The sequence below is a fragment of the Melopsittacus undulatus genome, chromosome 7 (genome assembly GCF_012275295.1).
Source record: "Melopsittacus undulatus isolate bMelUnd1 chromosome 7, bMelUnd1.mat.Z, whole genome shotgun sequence".
Taxonomy (NCBI): Eukaryota; Metazoa; Chordata; class Aves; order Psittaciformes; family Psittaculidae; genus Melopsittacus; species Melopsittacus undulatus.
The window spans coordinates 54152003-54169980 of NC_047533.1; the positions used below are offsets into that span (position 1 = coordinate 54152003).

General features: G+C 42.2%; 1 protein-coding gene across 2 annotated transcripts; it reads right to left on the reverse strand.

The window, feature by feature from the left end:
• Positions 1-419: 419 nt before the first annotated feature.
• Positions 420-17624, reverse strand: ETNPPL (ethanolamine-phosphate phospho-lyase). Of its 2 annotated transcripts, none has more exons than XM_005148628.4 (13): positions 14778-14997; positions 12795-12913; positions 12475-12634; positions 11560-11634; positions 9727-9820; positions 8614-8730; positions 6800-6882; positions 6060-6285; positions 5021-5175; positions 4164-4253; positions 3830-3960; positions 2880-2947; positions 420-2008 (listed from the first exon to the last, which is right to left on the reverse strand). In XM_005148628.4, the coding sequence occupies exons 1-13, from the start codon at positions 14831-14833 to the stop codon at positions 1877-1879; spliced, it is 1506 nt and encodes a 501-aa protein (XP_005148685.1). In that variant the 5' UTR covers positions 14834-14997; the 3' UTR covers positions 420-1876. The 2 variants fall into 2 exon arrangements, with proteins under 2 accessions (XP_005148685.1, XP_030904397.1); XM_031048537.1 differs by lacking the exon at positions 14778-14997 and adding an exon at positions 17607-17624 and having other exon boundaries at positions 1590-2008.
• Between the last annotated feature and the right edge of the window lie 354 nt (positions 17625-17978).

Sequence of the window (17978 nt, forward strand, 5' to 3'; positions counted from 1 at the left end):
GTCTTTTGAGCTTAACCCTTCCGATAAATTGCACAAGCTTTTGCTTTGCTATGTGCAGTGGATGAGGTGTAATAAGTAAGCAGCTGCACTCCATGCAGGGACTGATCTAAATTGTGCATTTGGACACATACCAAATTATTTTGACTTAAGGTCTTTGCGTATTTTCATGTTGGGAAAGACTTCTGTCTTCTTTCCTGGTGCAGGGCTAGCAGGAGCTGAAGTGTGGCAGCTGAGGCAGCATCTGGCTTGGAAGTTAAGACCTGCGAGTGGCCGAGGGCCATGTAAGACCTTGGAGAAACACAGTTCTGCTTTGGCATGGAGACAACCCCCAGCCAAAACTGACGTTATTTCCCTCATCAAATAGGTGTTACTGAAGAATGAAATTGAAACAAAAAACCTCTTTGTGGGGGAAATCGTAATTACAAATAAGAAGAGATTTATTTTATGGAAGAATTATTCAAGGATCATGAAACAGAAAATAAGCCAGCCTGAAGATGCTGGAAGACGTTACACCACAAACATCGATATTAATATAGCAAACTGTGGAAAACATGAAATTAGATAAGGTGCTGAATTTTCAGACATATCAGTACGGTTATTAGCAGCAATTACAAAACAGCAGAACTCAGGGTATTAAAACTGAAGTGGAAATAAAAATACTTTGTCATTTTTTTCTGAAGTACAAACCATTTGTAAAACCCCTAGTATCTTCTATGGCATGGAGTTGTACATGTATTAAACAGAAGCAGGTCTTGTGTGCTCTCACTGAAATTTAACACTGACAAGTCAGTCTAAAATATCTGCAGCACAGTTAATCAATAATTGCATGCGTGTTTTATGCAGTGGTCCTCTCATTTTAGTGATCTGTCAAATGTTAGCATAGCTATTTACGTGTCACGATCCCATGCAACTGACATGTGACTTCATCACCACTGACAAAAAGTAACAGCACTGCTACAACAGGACCAAAACAACTAAGATCCAAGGGAATGCAAGCTGGGCTGTCCCCAGGAACCTCATTTTGAGAGACCCTCAGGTTAAATTCCATCAATCAGTGTGTCTGAAATGACATAAATTCTACTTGCATATTTTTTGGACTGAGAGGGTTCAATATATAAACTTTTGGGTAAAAAAAAAACAGAAAAAAAGATAAATTCTTACTCTATATAAATAGTTATCTTTATAAAAGTTGCTTTATCCATAGAAAATTAGGATCCAGATTCATAATTTTCTTTGCACATAAAGTGAGAACGCACTGCATAAACATCATGTCTCTACACACACAGTGGTAGGCTCTTATTAGAACATCGCTGACATTAACAAAGCTACACCAATTTACATTAGCTGGGAATATGGTCCACAGGACCTAAGTTACACTGGAAGATAATAGTGATTTCTTTCTCAAGCACTGTTTCATGAATTCAGCCATTAAAACATGGGAAGTAATTAACATCTCAATATTAAATATTGAAATTTAAGATATTGTTAAAATAGCATGTTAAGAATATAATTTTAAACTTTAATAGGATTGGTATTTGCTTGTACGGTTAAGCTATTCAGATTCTGTGTAACACAGGTAGATGCACAGATTTCACAGAGTTTGTGTACCTATGTCAAACCTGCCATCAGCACCAAGGTATTTATGCATCACTTGTCCATTCTGTCACATCTAGATTTCAAGCCACATGGTGCAGTTGTCATTCATGTCTTTCTTTGAAAAAGTATTTTAAACTCCTACTGAAGCTAATAGGAATTCAATCAGCTTATGGAAGGTAGGACTAGGCTTCAAACAGATCACAGGACTCTGATTACTGCACTCTTCTTCTCGAAAGTAATCCGGACCCAAATTCAAACTGAATGAGGAAACTTTCCTTCTTCAAGTTCTTATTGTTTCACTTGGCAGTGAGCATTTTCTAGAATAAAGCCCATTTTCTTGTCTGCAGGCAGCTCCATTCATATGGCTGATGCTTTCATTTGCACCTTCTGATTGAGAACTCCCTTCAATTGTCTGAAACACAAATGAAATGCAATTAAGGCACGTGCATGTCTTCCAACCAGCAGCCACTGGACTTGGTTCCCATTAGGTAGCTCTAACTCTTCTTTTTCAGTGGCACAACTTCTTAGCTTTGAAAAGAAATTGAACTGAACGTATACAAATGTCTGTAAGAGGAGTCTGGCACCCCAAATCCGGTATAACTTATATAACCAATAATCCATAGGGTCTCTGCCTTAATTAGTACATCCCTAGGCAGCTCAGATATTGCCTTCACACTATTCACAATATCACTGAAAAACTCACCAAGGGACAGCTCAGCAAACTTTCCTATAAACATGGTGGGTGCCAGGTTTTTAAGGCTGTGAGAAATTATAGATGATTTATCCAAAGCTGGGGCTTCAACCTAGTAAGTCCTAATTTGGATGCATGTCAGCCATTCATACTCAGAGAGCTATGGTGGAAACAAAATCCTTGGCATTCTCTGAAAACTTGGACACCTTCCAGGCTGAAGGCTTGCTTAGAAAGCCAAATATCCATCAGTGGCATGCAATACCCAGAACTAGTAAAACTGTTGACTGCTGACTTCACAATTCTGTGCAGTCCAAAGTCTGGCTGGTCTTGTTTGCACACAAGGCAGACAAGGTGAGGGGCTTGTCTATAACATGATTCTTGTTGTAGGTCTGTATTACTCAGCTCTTTTTAAATTTGCCCCAGTAACACAATCCTCTCAGGTTTCTAGTAATGGGTTATGTTCTGAGCTCAGTTTCAAGGAACAGAACTACTCACACCACCAAAAATGAAGGTGTGCTCTACCAAAGTAATTTATACTTGCTTTGCCAAACACCTATCTGAATAAGAGTTGAAAAAAAAATTCAAAACATACTTTTCTTTTATACTGTGCATTTGTAGATGCATTATTTTCTGTCTTCATTCCAGTGGCCTCTTCAATTTCTAAAAAAAAAATAATAAAATAATTCAATTAAGTATAAACTGGGGTAAGTAAGCATACAGTCAATTTAACAGCTGGCTGAAGTAAAGAATACCTAATCAGCTATTCCTCTGAGCATTTATCACACAGAAGAATAACTTAAGAATGATGAACACTTCCTAAAACACTTCTCTGAGGCAGCTTGATTAACGTATCCGGACTGTGTAGCTTGGGGGTGTTTAAAGAGAAGAATGGAATTAGAGGCTTGACTGTAACATGGAGGTTCAGACAGGCCTTTCAGAGCTGAATTCTCCTTTTGTCCAGCCGGTTCATGTTAGTCTAACTCCAGTTGTTACAATCTCAGGAGATAGGAGCATTCAATGTGAAATGGGCTTGAAGAGTCCTTATGCTAATAGTATACCTAGTGTACATTATTTTCCCCTGGATTGGTCCCCAAGTAGAAGATAAATGGAGCCTGAAAACCTTCAGGCTAAATTTGAGTGAGGCAATCATGTTCCAGTGCGCCAGTTAAAATAAACCAAAAAGGGTAGAGCACCTTATGGAAAGTTTCACCAATGTTTCAGCAGTGTCTTTCAGGCCTGTCTGAATGAATATATATGCTCCTTAACATATAGCATATGTGATCAGAAATGAGTAGTAACACTATGTTTGTAAAAGAAAGGATCAAGAGCAGGATTTTGCCGAGAAGTCTGGATGTAATACATATGGAGTTTTTTATTTATTTATAACAATTGGTATTAAGAACAGCAGTTTGGACAAGTGGTAAGAAATGTAATTGATTACTTTCTCTTGCATATAATGGACTAGATTATGGTGGCTGGTGTTTCTAATGGGTCATCTAGAAACAAAGAATAACATTCCTCTGAGCACCAAAGCATACATACCTGTGAGAAGTGCATCAATTGTCTCCACTACGTGTTTTGCATCTTCCATTGTGAAACACATTGGTGGTTTAAATTTTAGTATATTTCTGTGGGGTCCATCTGCACTAAGAAGGATTTGATGCTCCTTCAGCCTGCGGAAAAAGGAAACTTCTGTGTCAGGCACAGGTACAAGACTATATTGTGACCAAGTTAGATTTTGAAACTTTTTTGTTTTTTTTTCTTGTACTATGTTATCAAAAGCTACACAAATTTAAACTGAAACTAATGACTAACTAACTGCTGAGGAATATTAGCAGGGTTTGATCACTGCACACAGTTTTTAAAAGCCACTTACTTGTAAATAAGGTGAAGGGCTTCAGCCGTGGCTGGTGTTCTCTTTTGTTGATCTTTCACCAGATCTACTCCAACAAACAATCCAACACCCCTGGAGTAGAGAAAAAATGCAAACCAGTGAAACCCAGTGTCAGTAACCGAGCCTTCTGCTGCAAGAAAATGCAAAACCTGTTTCTAAAAACTACAGTTCCCTTCCCTGGGGCACAAGGGAGAAAGAGCAGGAAAGAGAGGAGGGTGTTCTCTTTGGCCATCTTTTGGCACTGGCTACTTCAGATGATCAAAGTGGGATAACAGGTATTTCTGGATAAATAAATTTAGCTGGCTTATTAAGGCTACATGACCAGTTAAGAAAGACAGAATAATATTCTTTCTCTCTTACCCTGCAAACCTCAAGCCAGTGAGCTATGGGAGACAAATAACCAAAACTAAGAACTAAAAAAACCATTCACAACTCAATACCCTCTTCTTCCCCCAACCTGAAGGCAGTTTTCATGGTAGTAACATGAGATGAGGAAAACCCACGCTAACATCTCCAAGTGAAATGATCCAGACATTTGAACAAGGTCCAACATCCCAAGAGTGCACTGACAATTAGGCTATCACATGCGGATGGTTCCTCCTCCTACTCTCTCCAAGAGCTTTTCTAGTGGCTACACTTCAGAGCTGATTTCTGAAGCTGAATTCCAAGTAGATGGATGGACAACTTTGAAAAAGATACTGCCTCACAGTATTAGTTTTGCGTCGCCCATTTAAAAAAAGGTGTAGCATAACCATGACATAATGCTTTTGTGTTCCCAGCACCCACAACTTATTTATTTTTCTAGCACAGTTATTACTCTGTTGCTGTAAGGCACCCACCTGATATCTCCCACTAAGGGGTGTTTCTCCTTTTGCTCAGCCAGCAACTCCAGGAGATAATTTCCTACACGTGTGGCATTACCTTGGAGATCTTCTTGTTCTATTACATCCAGCACAGCCAAACCAATAGCACAAGACACTGGATTGCCTCCAAACTGATAGTAAAGACAAATACAAAACCAAAACCCATCAAGAAACATTCAACTGCGCCTATTCTTCACTTCCCCTCTCCGCACTGGCATGTCGTGAGGAATGCTTGAAGAGGCAGAGATTTTATGCCATGCAGGCTGTGGAGGACCATCCCCTACACTATGGGCAGTGTAAGAGGCCCAACAGAGGGGCTACCATTTCCCCTGCTTTGAGTTTCAGTAATTTGAAGATTTCACTGCTGAAGTGTTCAAGGTGCTCTCACAGTCTGCCTATTGCATGTGCAGGCAAAATACTCCTGTGAAGAGCAGTGGGTGGGTGACAGATCTGCTATTTCTTAAACTAGAGGGTATAAACTCCATTAAAAGCAAGGGATTTAAGGTAGCTGGGAAGAAGGCTCAGTCACAGGAGCAGAAAGAGGACTTGGTAAACGAGAAGAAAGCTACTTCTCTATGGCATGCATGCAGCTCAAATGTTTGGTGGTAAGTGGTAATCTTTTTTTTGTTAGGGTTTTGTTAGGTGATAACTGCAGAGCAAGGTCTGCAGGGTACACATGCCACCAACACAGAACCTGTCCTAGAAAATGAGATTTTACATGGCCAACATTCCAGAGCAGGGAGAGAGAGAGAGGGAAAAAAGAATTTATCTATATGGATGTGTGCTGAAATGCATGGCTTGCCAGAGAGCTAATGCTGGTTCATATTAAGATATATCACTTGATACAGAGCACATTTAAAAGCCCCTCCACTTGCTTTTAGATGTTAGACTGTGGTTGACTCTCAAGTAATGTGATGTGTGATGGATGCAGGTGTTAGTTAAATCACCTGAACAACTTCTAACTGCTAAAAGCAGATCAAAATAAAAGAAGTTAATCTTTCACATACAAACTTACTGTATTGAAATACTCCATTCCAGAAGCACCAAAACTTTCAGCTATTTCCCTTGTTGTGACCACACAAGACATAGGGTGGCCATTGCCAATGGGTTTTCCCATGGTGACAATGTCAGGCACAAAGTCTTCGCCTTGTAGCTGGAATGCCCAAAAATGCTTCCCAACTCTGCCAAAGCCAACCTGGACCTCATCAGCTATGAACACTCCACCCACTGCACGCACATACCTGAAAACAAATAGAATAGCTTCAATGACTATGCCACAGCGCATATCTCAAGCAGGTCAGGGGAGCTTCTACTACAGAAATTCTCCAGCAAGAGACCAGGTTAGGAAAAGAGAAAGAATGTGGCTGCTGAAACACAGCTATAGCTATTTCAATTGATAAAATTTTCAGTTTGCAAAATGTTATGAAAAAAAATCTGATACGTTGATGCAGAATAGGGCACTGTAATGGTACTGCAGGATTCTATCTATGAAGGTTCAACTTCATCATCCGTTAAACTCATGGCCTAAGCATTAAAGATAGAAAAGGAAAGACAATTATTGACCTAAAATCAGTTGGTCAGCTAATGTGCCATAAAAAAAAAAAGTGGAATCATACTCTTCAAAAAGTAGACAGGAACCACAGATAGCCAAACCCAACAGAGAGGGATAGCTTAATTGATTGCATAAGCCTATAGTGAAAAACCTGTTTCTTTAGTTCATTTTCCAGTTACACCCTTTTGAAGTAATGTACGTACTCCGCCACTTTCTGGAAGTAGCCCACAGGTGGAATTACTTGGCCTCCACAGCTCTGCATGGATTCAGCTATGAAGGCAGCAATCTACGAGAAACAAACTCAGGTGAGAACTGTGCTCATCTACTTGGCCCTTACAAAAATATCTAACAACCTAGAAATACGTGTTTCAATGTGTGCTTTAATTTAACCACACAATGGGTTGGACAACCGAGGCCTCTTGAGAACAGCTATGGCTAAAGAATTTATTTTGTAATCTGGGGTGCCCAAATTTGCAGTAGCCAGGGCCACCTTTGCAACCTGAGAGGAATACAAGGACCTATATTAAGCCCTAGTCCTACAGCTGTTGAAGTAGAAGACGCTTACTGATATCAGTGGATGTTGGATCAGGCTCCTGGGAGCTCTGCAAACTTATTTACAGATTTCAATTTACATGAGACACACAACCATGTTGTGTGTGAAACTCTTGTTTCCCCAAGGGGTTAATGAAACTTGCTTAATGCCAAGGGTCTCTCGTAATGCATATATGTGGTGATCAGCTTTTTTTTCAATCCTGAACACCAGCTAGAGGTGGGCAGAAGCTTAACTTTAAAATGACCTGAGGCTACTTTTTTGGGCACCCCTGCTTAATGCAAGTAAGTACACAAGTAAAATGTCAGCGTAAGGCACTTGACAAAAGAGGAGAAAAAATCTATAGATGAAATAATTCCAGTTGCTAGGAATGAAAAATAAAGTTATTTCAAGTCAGTAAGGGTAAGAGCAGCGGATCAGAAAAACTGGAGCATCAAAATTCATTTCTTGTCAACAGCAGAGGTCTATGCAGCAGAGATACGATATTACCCCAAAGTCTCGGCATAAGTCTGCTATTAAGGGATTGCATCCCCACACCACTTGTGAACCCCTCCCTGAGCATCAAGAGGTCTCTCTGGGCTGGTGCAGTCTTCCTGGAAACAAGGCCGAGCAGTAACGTGTAAAGAACCATACACTATATTTGAAGAGGCATGCTACGGCCAAAGAGTACGAAGCTTCCCATAGCATATGAGGCTTAGCCTTTAGCACAACTTGTCCTGCCACAGGTTTATGTCATCAAAACCTAAGAAATATGCAAAAGAAAGGAAACAAGGGAAGAAAAAACAAAACTATCCGTTAGTAGAGAATAAAAAAAGTTGATGAAGAAACTAAAAGAGTGATGTAAGTGCACTGGATTAGACGAGAACATGCTGTTCCAACCCCCACTGAAGTCTTCTGGGACTTCAGTGGGCTTTGGATCAAGCCCTACATGTCTCAAAACTCTAAAGCCATCATACAAAACATTAACATTCATTTTAGGTAAACTTGTTCAGAAATTACCTGTTTTTATCAAGGTCATATTGTAAATGATTGGAAGGTATACATTTTTATTAGATTACTACAGAGTTAGCTTAAGCTACTAGACCTGGAAATGTGTCAAGATTTTATCCAGCATATTTACCCCATATCCTGGAGACTTTGATATATCCTTGCTAGAATTTGTACAGTTTCTCATCTTACCTCAAAGCTTGACCTAAGATATTCACAATTTACTGGTTCAATGCATGAAATGATAAATCAAACTGCTTTGGTTGTATCTGCTTATTTACATCTGTATTATTGATCCCTTCATTGTTGCCTAGAAATAATACTATGATAGCTATTATTTTGAACATAGAACCCAGCGTAGAAAATGGACAGGGGGAAGCAAGCAAAACTGAGTAAAGAAACATGTCCTTCCCTGTTTCAAGCCCCCATGCCACACTTAAGAGATGAAACCTCAGCATTTGCAGAGCACAAAACACACACCTTACGTCCATTCTTCTGTGTTTCTTCAATAATCTTTTTCACCTCTTCAGCATAAGCACTTGCTGGATCTGGGTGGTCTTCTCTGTATTTCCCTCTGTAGATATCTGGAGAAGGAGCCTGAAAAGACCAATTTTTTAATTGATTTTTTTAAGCCCATCCTTCTATGAAACATTTACTTTCTTTTCTATTGCTCTGCATTTTCAGTCTTTCCACACAGAAAAATAATAATAGTACAGCCTGAATTTCTGCATGGAATTGCAAAAATGCTTGCAAGAGCTTAAACTCAATCCAGGCCTGTGATGTGTTCAACAGCTGCTGAAAGAGCCATCATCTACATCGTTGACCTTTCAAGACCGTCCCTACATCCTCCACCTTTCAAGACCATCCTTCCTCTCCCCCAAGACACAATACTGAGTCCTCATCCATCATCTTATTTCAGATTCTTGCAGAAAGATCCGTTTCTGCAACTGGAAAATGGGGTTTTCCAGTCTGTGACTTCCCTTCCGGTGTCCTAGTCACAGTACAAATCTGTACGACTTTCCAACTTCTACAAACTGTTCAGTAAATATGAGAAAGGAAGTGGTATAAAAAGGTGGATACTACTTCAACAGTGTGCTTAATGCAAGGAGCTCTAGCTAGGAAAGACCTGCTTGGTGTACATCTCTGGGCTGAGAATGATTTTTGCCTTTGTAGGATATCAAGAACAGGCAGAAAATCGAACTGCACCGCACTCACGTGGATACCCATGAGCACTATACCTAGATCTGTGTGAACCTGTGGTGTCTCCCTTTCCAGTTTTTAGAAGTAGACTCAAATGTCCTGCATATCTTTATCCAGACCAACACAACAGACAGTGGCTAATTTCTTCAAACTTGGTAACATATAGTACAGTGACTGAAGAAACTTGTAGCATTCTGAAGGAAATCAGTCTCACAGCTGAATGCCCTCTTAGGAATCCAAAAGCAAACAATTTTACTGTATTTAATAAACAGCCAAGTGTATGTACTCTAGCATCAGCAAAACAGAATGAAAGTATATTTACACCAGAAGTGGGTAATTCAGTATGGTGTGCAACAAGCATGAAAATGACAAAAAGCAAAAAACCACACTTACCACATGCACAAACTCTTTCTTGCTGTCCTTTCCCAGCTGATTAAATTTATAGGGACTGATGTCAATCAGAGATGTAACATGGCCATGGTAAGCACTGTAGAAGTGTTAAATATCAAAGTAACTTTTCACCAAATGTATAGGAGAGCTAAATTTACAGCTGTGACCATAAATAATCCAGAATAAACAACTGTATCTGCAACACGGTAGCACTGTTTGTTAAGTGATCTTGATTTAATTTACTCAGTCTTTCTCTCAAAGACAATGCGAGATTGCCATTGACTTTAATTCACTAGCAAGATTGGAACCAGGAGGCTTTTTTCTTGCATTAAATCAAGTGCCATCACGGGAGCAGACCAAGATAATAGTCCCTGGACCACACTACCTCTACAGTGGCTGTCCTAGCAGCCTTACCTAGCAGCAGAAGGATGGGTTCAGTTCCCTCATTTCCAACATGTGGGGACCACTTTGGCCAACTCAAGCTTTGCAAACTAGACCCCAACACCATTGCAGAGACTCTCAAGAACTTGCACTGCATTTGAAGGTGGGGATCTTCTGCAGAGGCAGCACACTGCTACCTGCTCTGAAGACCTTACAGGCTAGAATGTTTGGCTGAAGGCACTTTCACGGTAAGTATGAATATTGTTTGAATATAAAAGCCTTATATCACAGAGTATTCTATAGCTGGTTACTACCAAGCCCAATTTGATTTAGAAATGTGGAAAGAGTTTTTTGAGCCTAAAGCATGTAGCAGCTTCATTCAGGGAATAAACACTCTATTTCAGCCATAAACTTGAAGTGAAGGGAATTTCAAACCAAATCAAAGACATGTCACAATCTCTTAATAGTACATAAGTAGGGTAGAGAGGATGTGTTTAAACTCCTTTGCGTTCTTTACAACTTTCTACTAGCTAACAAAATTTGCTAATGTACACAAAGAAAGGAAAGAATACCTTCCTTGACTGGGATGGTAGCTATGGTATAAAAGCCTAGAGTGTGGGAACCAGGGCAAAGAAATATCTTGTGGTGTTCAGGAAGATGTTGCAGTAAAACAGTGACAGAGCCAGCTCCATCCTCAGCCTCTCCTGGTGGAAGCTACTCTCAAAGGCTTCAAACCTTGGCCACATGAGTCAAGGAGGGCTGACAGTGATCTGAGAACAGCTGAGTCAAACAAGGTTTGTACAGTTCAAATAGAGGCAAGTGCTCTTGCAGTTGCTCTGGCTGAACTTTCTTATCACAACCTGAGAAGAAGACCCAAGCCTACAGCTGCATCTTAGCAAGGGAAACCCAGAGACATAGCTGGCCACCTTCCCCATGTGTAATGGCTTGCTCAGTGCCTCCTGATTTTGGAGCTGCTTGGTTTTGTGCACATACTTGTGTTCACTGAAAGAGAGCTGAGCACCAGTACAGCACTGCTGCCATTACAGGATCTTCTTGCCCACTAAATATTTACTTGTACAAAAAAAAACATGTCCAGTAGAGTGTGATGGACAGAAAACCCTTCTCCAGAGCAGCCCTGTGGCCAGACCAAGCATTGATTTTGGAAACCCACATTCAAAACTCTGGCCTGAATTGCTTCAGGAGTCTCTGTGGGAAATGCTCTGTAGCAGGTTATTGACCTTTTAATGTATTGACAAGCTTATTTTTCAGAGATCTTCAAGACTTGTGTTTATCCAAATGTGGAAAAGGGATTTCCTGACCTGTTCTAATATGAAAGCAACAAAGGTTTTCTTTCAGCAGGCAGTGTAGTACAAACAGCAGGGGGTTACTGCAAAGCCACTTCTGAAGTAATGGCAGTTGCTGGCTGCATTCATATAAGCTGTTCTATGTCCTTACTTTTCAAGGGTGATCACATCTTGGTGCCCATGGTACTGCCGAGCCAGTCGTAAAGCAAGATCATTTGCTTCAGACCTGCATAATAACAGACACAGCCACAAAATAGTAAGGAAGGGCTTCCAATTAAAATGGTATTCTCGTACAGAAGACGAAGCATAGGATTAATGGATATAATAACACAGCAGGCTCTGTTACCATACAGATTACAATGCTAAGGTTGAGACAAAATGCCATGTAAGAGGGCGCAGAAAAATTGGTTCTTTGTATAAACAGCAAACAAAGAGATGCTTTCTTTCCTTCCCCTAGTTTGCTTGTAGACATTTACCCCCTCTTGGTACAAGTGAGACTGCTTTGCAGCTGAGAGTGCAATGCAGCCACAAATCCTCAGAAAGCAACAGCATGCCAACCCTATCTCCCATTCTCCATGATGTCTCCGTCCTCCCCAGTGCTTACACCATCAGGCATCAGAGAATGTAAATCTGCTCCTCAGATGAAGGCTCAAACTTCTAGTCTGACCTGTAACAGCCCCTCTGCTCACAAGTCCCTGCAGGTTGTCTGTTCTGGCAAAGTAAGTGATCACAGAGTAAATGGACCACCTAAAAAACACTACTCCTTTCCAGGTCATACATCAATTTACAGATTGTATTCACTACTCTGTACCTAACATTTACCAATTTGCAGTCTGATTTGCTTTTCTTGCTTTTTTACCCCTTGTGTGCATAGCTTTCAGCAAACCAGTTTTATGTTTTAGCTGTCTTGCATTAAACACATTAAATGTGACAGTCCACTACTGGAAATATTTTTGTTGCTTATTACTAAGTCCTAGCTAGTAAGATTTAGACCAAGCTGTTCTGAGTGTCCATCTCAACAGCTGCAAAGCAGTCATAATGGAAAAAAACAAACAGTCAGACATACCCAGAATTAACAAAATAGCAAACAGAGAGTTTCTCGGGCAGGGTGGCTGTGAGACGCTGTGCATACTGAACAAGGTTGTCATGCAGGAACCGGGAATTTGTATTGAGCAGTTCCATCTGTTTTGTTGCAGCCTTTATCACATACGGATGACTGTGGCCAACTAGAGAGGAAAATAACCAGTTATTACCAGCAAGCAGTCAGTTATTGAACCACAAAGAGATTCAGAGAAACACTGTGAACTTCATCACTTGGAAGAAGCATGTTCTGATCCCTATTAGAAATTAAGGAATAAGAACAGTCTTATAGGTTAATCTGCTTACCATGTGCAACATTGTTGATACAGTCTAAGTATTTTTCTCCTTTCTCATCAAACATATATTGGCCCTGAGCACGCACTATCTTCAGAGGGTCCTTGGCAAAGAAAACCTTGCAGGAAGGTCTAAAAACAAAATTAAAAATTATAAAACAATATCACTTTAGATTTCTTAGTGGCTCCCCCTGCTCTGAGTGTTGGGGAGCGATGCTTTTTTGGCAGCTCTGGAAACAACCGCCTCCCTCTGCAATGAGCTTGTGAGTGGTTCAGATGGTGGGTGTCCTGGCTTAAATCACTGCAGTGGGCAAGTGGGGCTCTTGTTGAAATTAAAATCAGCCCCCGTGCCCCTCCTCAGGCACAGTGGGAACAGAAGAAGGTCTTTAATAAGGGTGCATTCAGAGCATGATTCTGTCTGCAAGTGGTTTCATAGGAGCAGTGACTGCAGGTCATTCCAGGTCCTTATATGTCCTGCTGTGTTTCTGGCTCTAGCTCGGTTTGTTTACATGCCTTACAAGTATGTATTGGCAATTAACTCACTGGGAATAAAGTTATGTTGTTAAATATTGTTTTATACTATAGCCAAAAACTCATTACGCAATGGATGACTACCATATAGAGGTCACATTCAAGAACAAAACACTAATGCTTTGCAGACTTTATTTTCAGAGGTACTGAGCAGGTCTTAAAACCCTCACTATTTCTTCCTGACTGCTTTGGATAAAATCTTTAAAACCAGCTTTTTATAAGAACCTACATCAGTTCCAGCAAAATTTAGACTCCTTGTAAAATTATCCAAAGTACTCTCTCCCCCTCCCAACCCCCAGTGGGAACATGCCGATGTAATTATGTTGAATGATATTACTGAGCAGAAGGAAAGCTCTCTGAACTTTTGGTAATGCTTATGTGACCTTGGATAAGCACAGTTGTTTCCAGGTAACTCAAGAGTTATTGTTGGGTATTTTGAGATTCCAAACTTGTAAAGCCTAAATGTGACCCCAAGAAAGTGAAGTTGGTTTACTTCCTTTCTCACAGTTTCTAGCCCCCTTGCATAGATCTCTTCTGACATCTTCAGCTACTGCACTGGTACACTTTAAAAGCAATGCACACCATCATCATCATCAGCCAGATCTTGACCACAGATTTTTCTTCTACAGCAGGTCAGTTTGACTTGTGAAAGTTTCTTTTTGGTTGCCCAGCACAATGCGATTCTCTAATCCTTGCACAGCCAAGGCTTGTAGTATTGAGCTGGCTGCAAAGAGAGGCTGATGTGTCAGCTTCATGAGGATGACTTTTTTGAATCCCTAGTGAACTTCCTATATATGCCACACATTTAGGATGCAATCAGCAAATAGCCAGTACTGGTTTTAACAATCTGGACTTATCTTCACTTAGCAACAACTACTGAATAAAAGAATTATAGCTGCACATTCTGGTCTAATTAATATTGCAATACAGTGTGATCAGGTAAGTGCACAGCCAGGGATATTGCTCAGGTCATAGCTGCTAGCAGCCTTCCTGCATTTCTCCCACTTAGACTCGGCTTAAGAAAACTCCTCAGTTTCATTTAACCCAGACGTCTGTTTTCCAGGAGCATGCAGTTTATTCACAAAAAGAACCCAAAACAACCAAACCAAAACCAAACCCCAAAACCCTGCACAGCTGCATTTTAGACATACACCTGGGTACCACACTCAGGTTGCTTGCTCTGATCTCTGAAAAAGTGATGTAGGGTTTGATGTACTGTGTTTAACGACTGCACCCTCCCACTGCCGCTGCAATTAGAAGCGGACGGAAGGTCTGGCAAGATGAAGTGCTGTCGAGCCGTGTCCCCTCCCGGCGCTCCCGGAGGGAATGCCCAGCGCTGCCAGCCCCCAGCAACGCTCAGCGGGGCTGTCCGGGCAGTGGCACGTCCGGTGGGGGGGACAGTGCAGCTGCCTGAGACCTTCCTCCACCTCATCCTCCCGGCCCCGGCCGCGCTCCCAGTCCCTACCCGATGTGCTTCCTCCGCAGGGCGAGGGTCTCAGCCTTGCTATAGCGCTCCTCCATCCCGCCGGCACGGCACAGCACAGTACCGCACAGCACGGAACGGCACGGCTGGGGGCTCGCCGCCTCTTAAACCGGTGCTACCCCCCCCCAAACTCCTCCTCCTTGCCTGCCCCTCCCGCCTTCCCCGGCGGGACGGGACGAGACGAGAAGGGACAGGACTGGACAGAACGTCCCGGCCGCTCACTGCCCTCCGCGGAGCTTCTCGTCTTGGCGGGGTAACCCATGCTTGCTGTCTAGCTACGCCTCCCCGCGCCTTGGAGCTTTTCCAGCAGTGCAGAGCGGCACAAACTTGCAGCACAACAGACGTGCTGCGGAGGAAGAACGGGCGGCCACCCGTCTGCCACAGGCGACAGGCGACGGGCCTGCGGCTGCTCGCCTTTCCCCGATCACCGGACGGGCAGCGCACTTGAGCGGCACACGTCGCTTAGGGGGGCACCAAGCAGCTGATTCAATCCAAATTAGTGTCATAATCCAGGGACTTTTACAGATGCTTTTCTCCCTGAACCTGTCCATAACTGTAGGCTGAGAGATACTTGCATGCATCCATCAAAGCCACTATCCGAATTTCTTGTAAAGTGGGGCAAACTAGGAAGACCTATGGATTTCTATGTTTTTACACACATAAGTAGGAAAGGGCTCTATCTCTAATGCGCTGATGCATTGGTACACCCTTTTCCAGTCTAGGCAAGACCTAAGTATAACTAGTCCTATGATCTCCTAACAACAGAGTCCATATCGAAGCAATTTGCTTGAATGTGGCATTGCTTCATGGTTACCCTTGATAACCCTCTCACTGGACATCAAAGCCAGTAAGAAAAAAGGATGATTTCACAGTGAAGAAGGGCAAGATGCCCTCTCTCCTCGCCTGGAGGCTGGTCTGTGAGCTGCATGGGCAGAGAGCAGCAAAACCTGCGCCCACATCCCCGCTGCCCCGTCTGTAGCTCATCTATGCCACCTGCAGAGCTATGTTTGGAAGATATTTCAGAGAGCATATGTAAAGCCACACAACTTCCTGTGCTGATGATGCTTGTCTTTTCTAGATCAGTATCCAGTCAGTCATCCCAAATTTTGCAGATGGAAGAAACACTTCCTGATTTTTACATATTTTGTGTCTCTGCCAGTGAGCCACCTTTCTGCTTCTGTAGTCAAGCATTTCTTTTCCTACAGGCGTTTTCTCGAGCTTCTTCAAACAGTGTTAACTTTGAAGCTCCGCAGCTTTCACATTCCTGCTCCATTGGAAACCTTGCCTCACCCAACCAACAGAACAGCCCTGTCACAGAAGTGGTAGGAGGCGCCAGTAGCAACACCTCTACATCCCAGCAGAGACAGCAGCTGCCGATCTTCAGTACCTTGCCCAGGCAGAAGAAAGCATGGATTTAAAAGACAGGAAGGAGCTGTCAAAGCTGTCAGCTAGGGCAGTATTGTACAGTCAGTAACGAGATTCACTGATGAGTCTCAAAAAGATAGCAGGCATTTAGATCTGCTAGCATCCAAATCAAGCCTAGGCTAGAACCTGCCAGGAATGCTTTCTGCAGTGCTTTTCCATTTTTACCCATATCTCTGAAAGGTAGGGGATAATACTTAGAATAGGGTAGATGTGGTTCAGTTGTTCATGTTATATGCTGGACCTAATTGCAATCACTTTGTGACAGTAATGTAAAGGAAGGCTGGAACATTGGCACTGAAGGGCAGCACATGAGTCTGTGGATGGAAAGGCACCTCAGGAGAGATGATTTCCCTGCACCCGCCAATGCCTGCCGTCTGCTGGTGCCCAGCACAGCCTTATTCCTCCTCTGGGGCTGCTGGGGGTGATTATGTGGAAGAATTTCAGTTGTCTATGCTGACCTGCCTGGTCTTGCTTGCACAGAAACCTTGGACCACAAGCAGATTTAAGGGATATGCAAGCTACTGTGCTTCTACTCCTTTACAGGCACGCATCAGCAGTCAGCCCTGCTTGTATCAGGAGGTTCTGTTCCAGGTGTAACAAAAACAAGTTTGTTCACATCTGGATTAGTAATTGCTTGAGTCAATATTAAACTTCATAAGGAAAGATCAGAGTGGTAGATGAAGTAGCTTGTTGTGGGGGGAGGGTTGCTTCTGTGTTCTTTCACAGCCATGGGAAAGAGGCTTAATATCCAAGCCCGCCCTCTTGGCTCATGGTTCTTGCACGCGCTTTTGATATTATCAGCAGGATCAAGCCTGCCAAGTCTCATGGGTAGAGCAGAGGAGGTCTTTCCCCTCCATTTAGCAGTGTGATCCTGCTTGAGACAAGGCTTTCCAGCATCTTGTCTCTTGACTGGTTTAGACCTCTCCCACTTGGCCCTGTACTGCTGTGGACTAAATACTAGCAGCTATTTCTCCATGATGTAAAGAATTATTAAAATAGGTGTGTGAGGGGTTCATACTTTGTTTTTTGAATTTTTTTTTTTTTTAAGAAACATATTGCTTTCTCTGTCTGATTTCTGAACATTTGAATTGATTTTTTCCCACACTTAGGTATGGGCTTTTTGCTGGCAGGGTACCAGAAACCAGCAGCCCGGTTCCCTGCATGAATGATGAAAAGGAGTAACTGTTTCTAAGAGCTATCTGAAATATCCAAGTAAGGTACTTTTGTCTCCCTATTTAACTGTTTAAGGAGTTACTGTACCTCTGAAAAACAATCTGTTGCTGGCTCATCCTGAGAAACAAGCCATTATAGATTGTCCATGGGAAATGATCTGCACTGAAGATCCATTTCTGTACTGAAAGGTAAAGACTGATGAACCATACTTACCTGCATCTTCCCAGGGATAGCCAGCTGCTTGATGTTTATGCTGAATGAGGAATGGACTTGCCTTCAAGTTGATGTGGTGATCAGCCCTGAGTCAGTCCAACACAGAGTGTGTTAATTGCATACCAATAGGCACAGGGGAAGGCAGGAAAGAGTGAGGTTAAGTTACTGAGCTTCATGGCCGCATCGCTTTCCAGAACCATTTGCTTACTTGCTGGGTCCTGAATCATTTTTGTTGAGGATAATTCCAGTGCTGAATGTTCCATATCTTTACATGGAAAATGTATCATACACACATCTTTCTGATACAAGCTAATTGATGTAATGGAGTGAGACTTGACATGTTCTGTATTTTTTTGGTTGTATTTGCTTTTA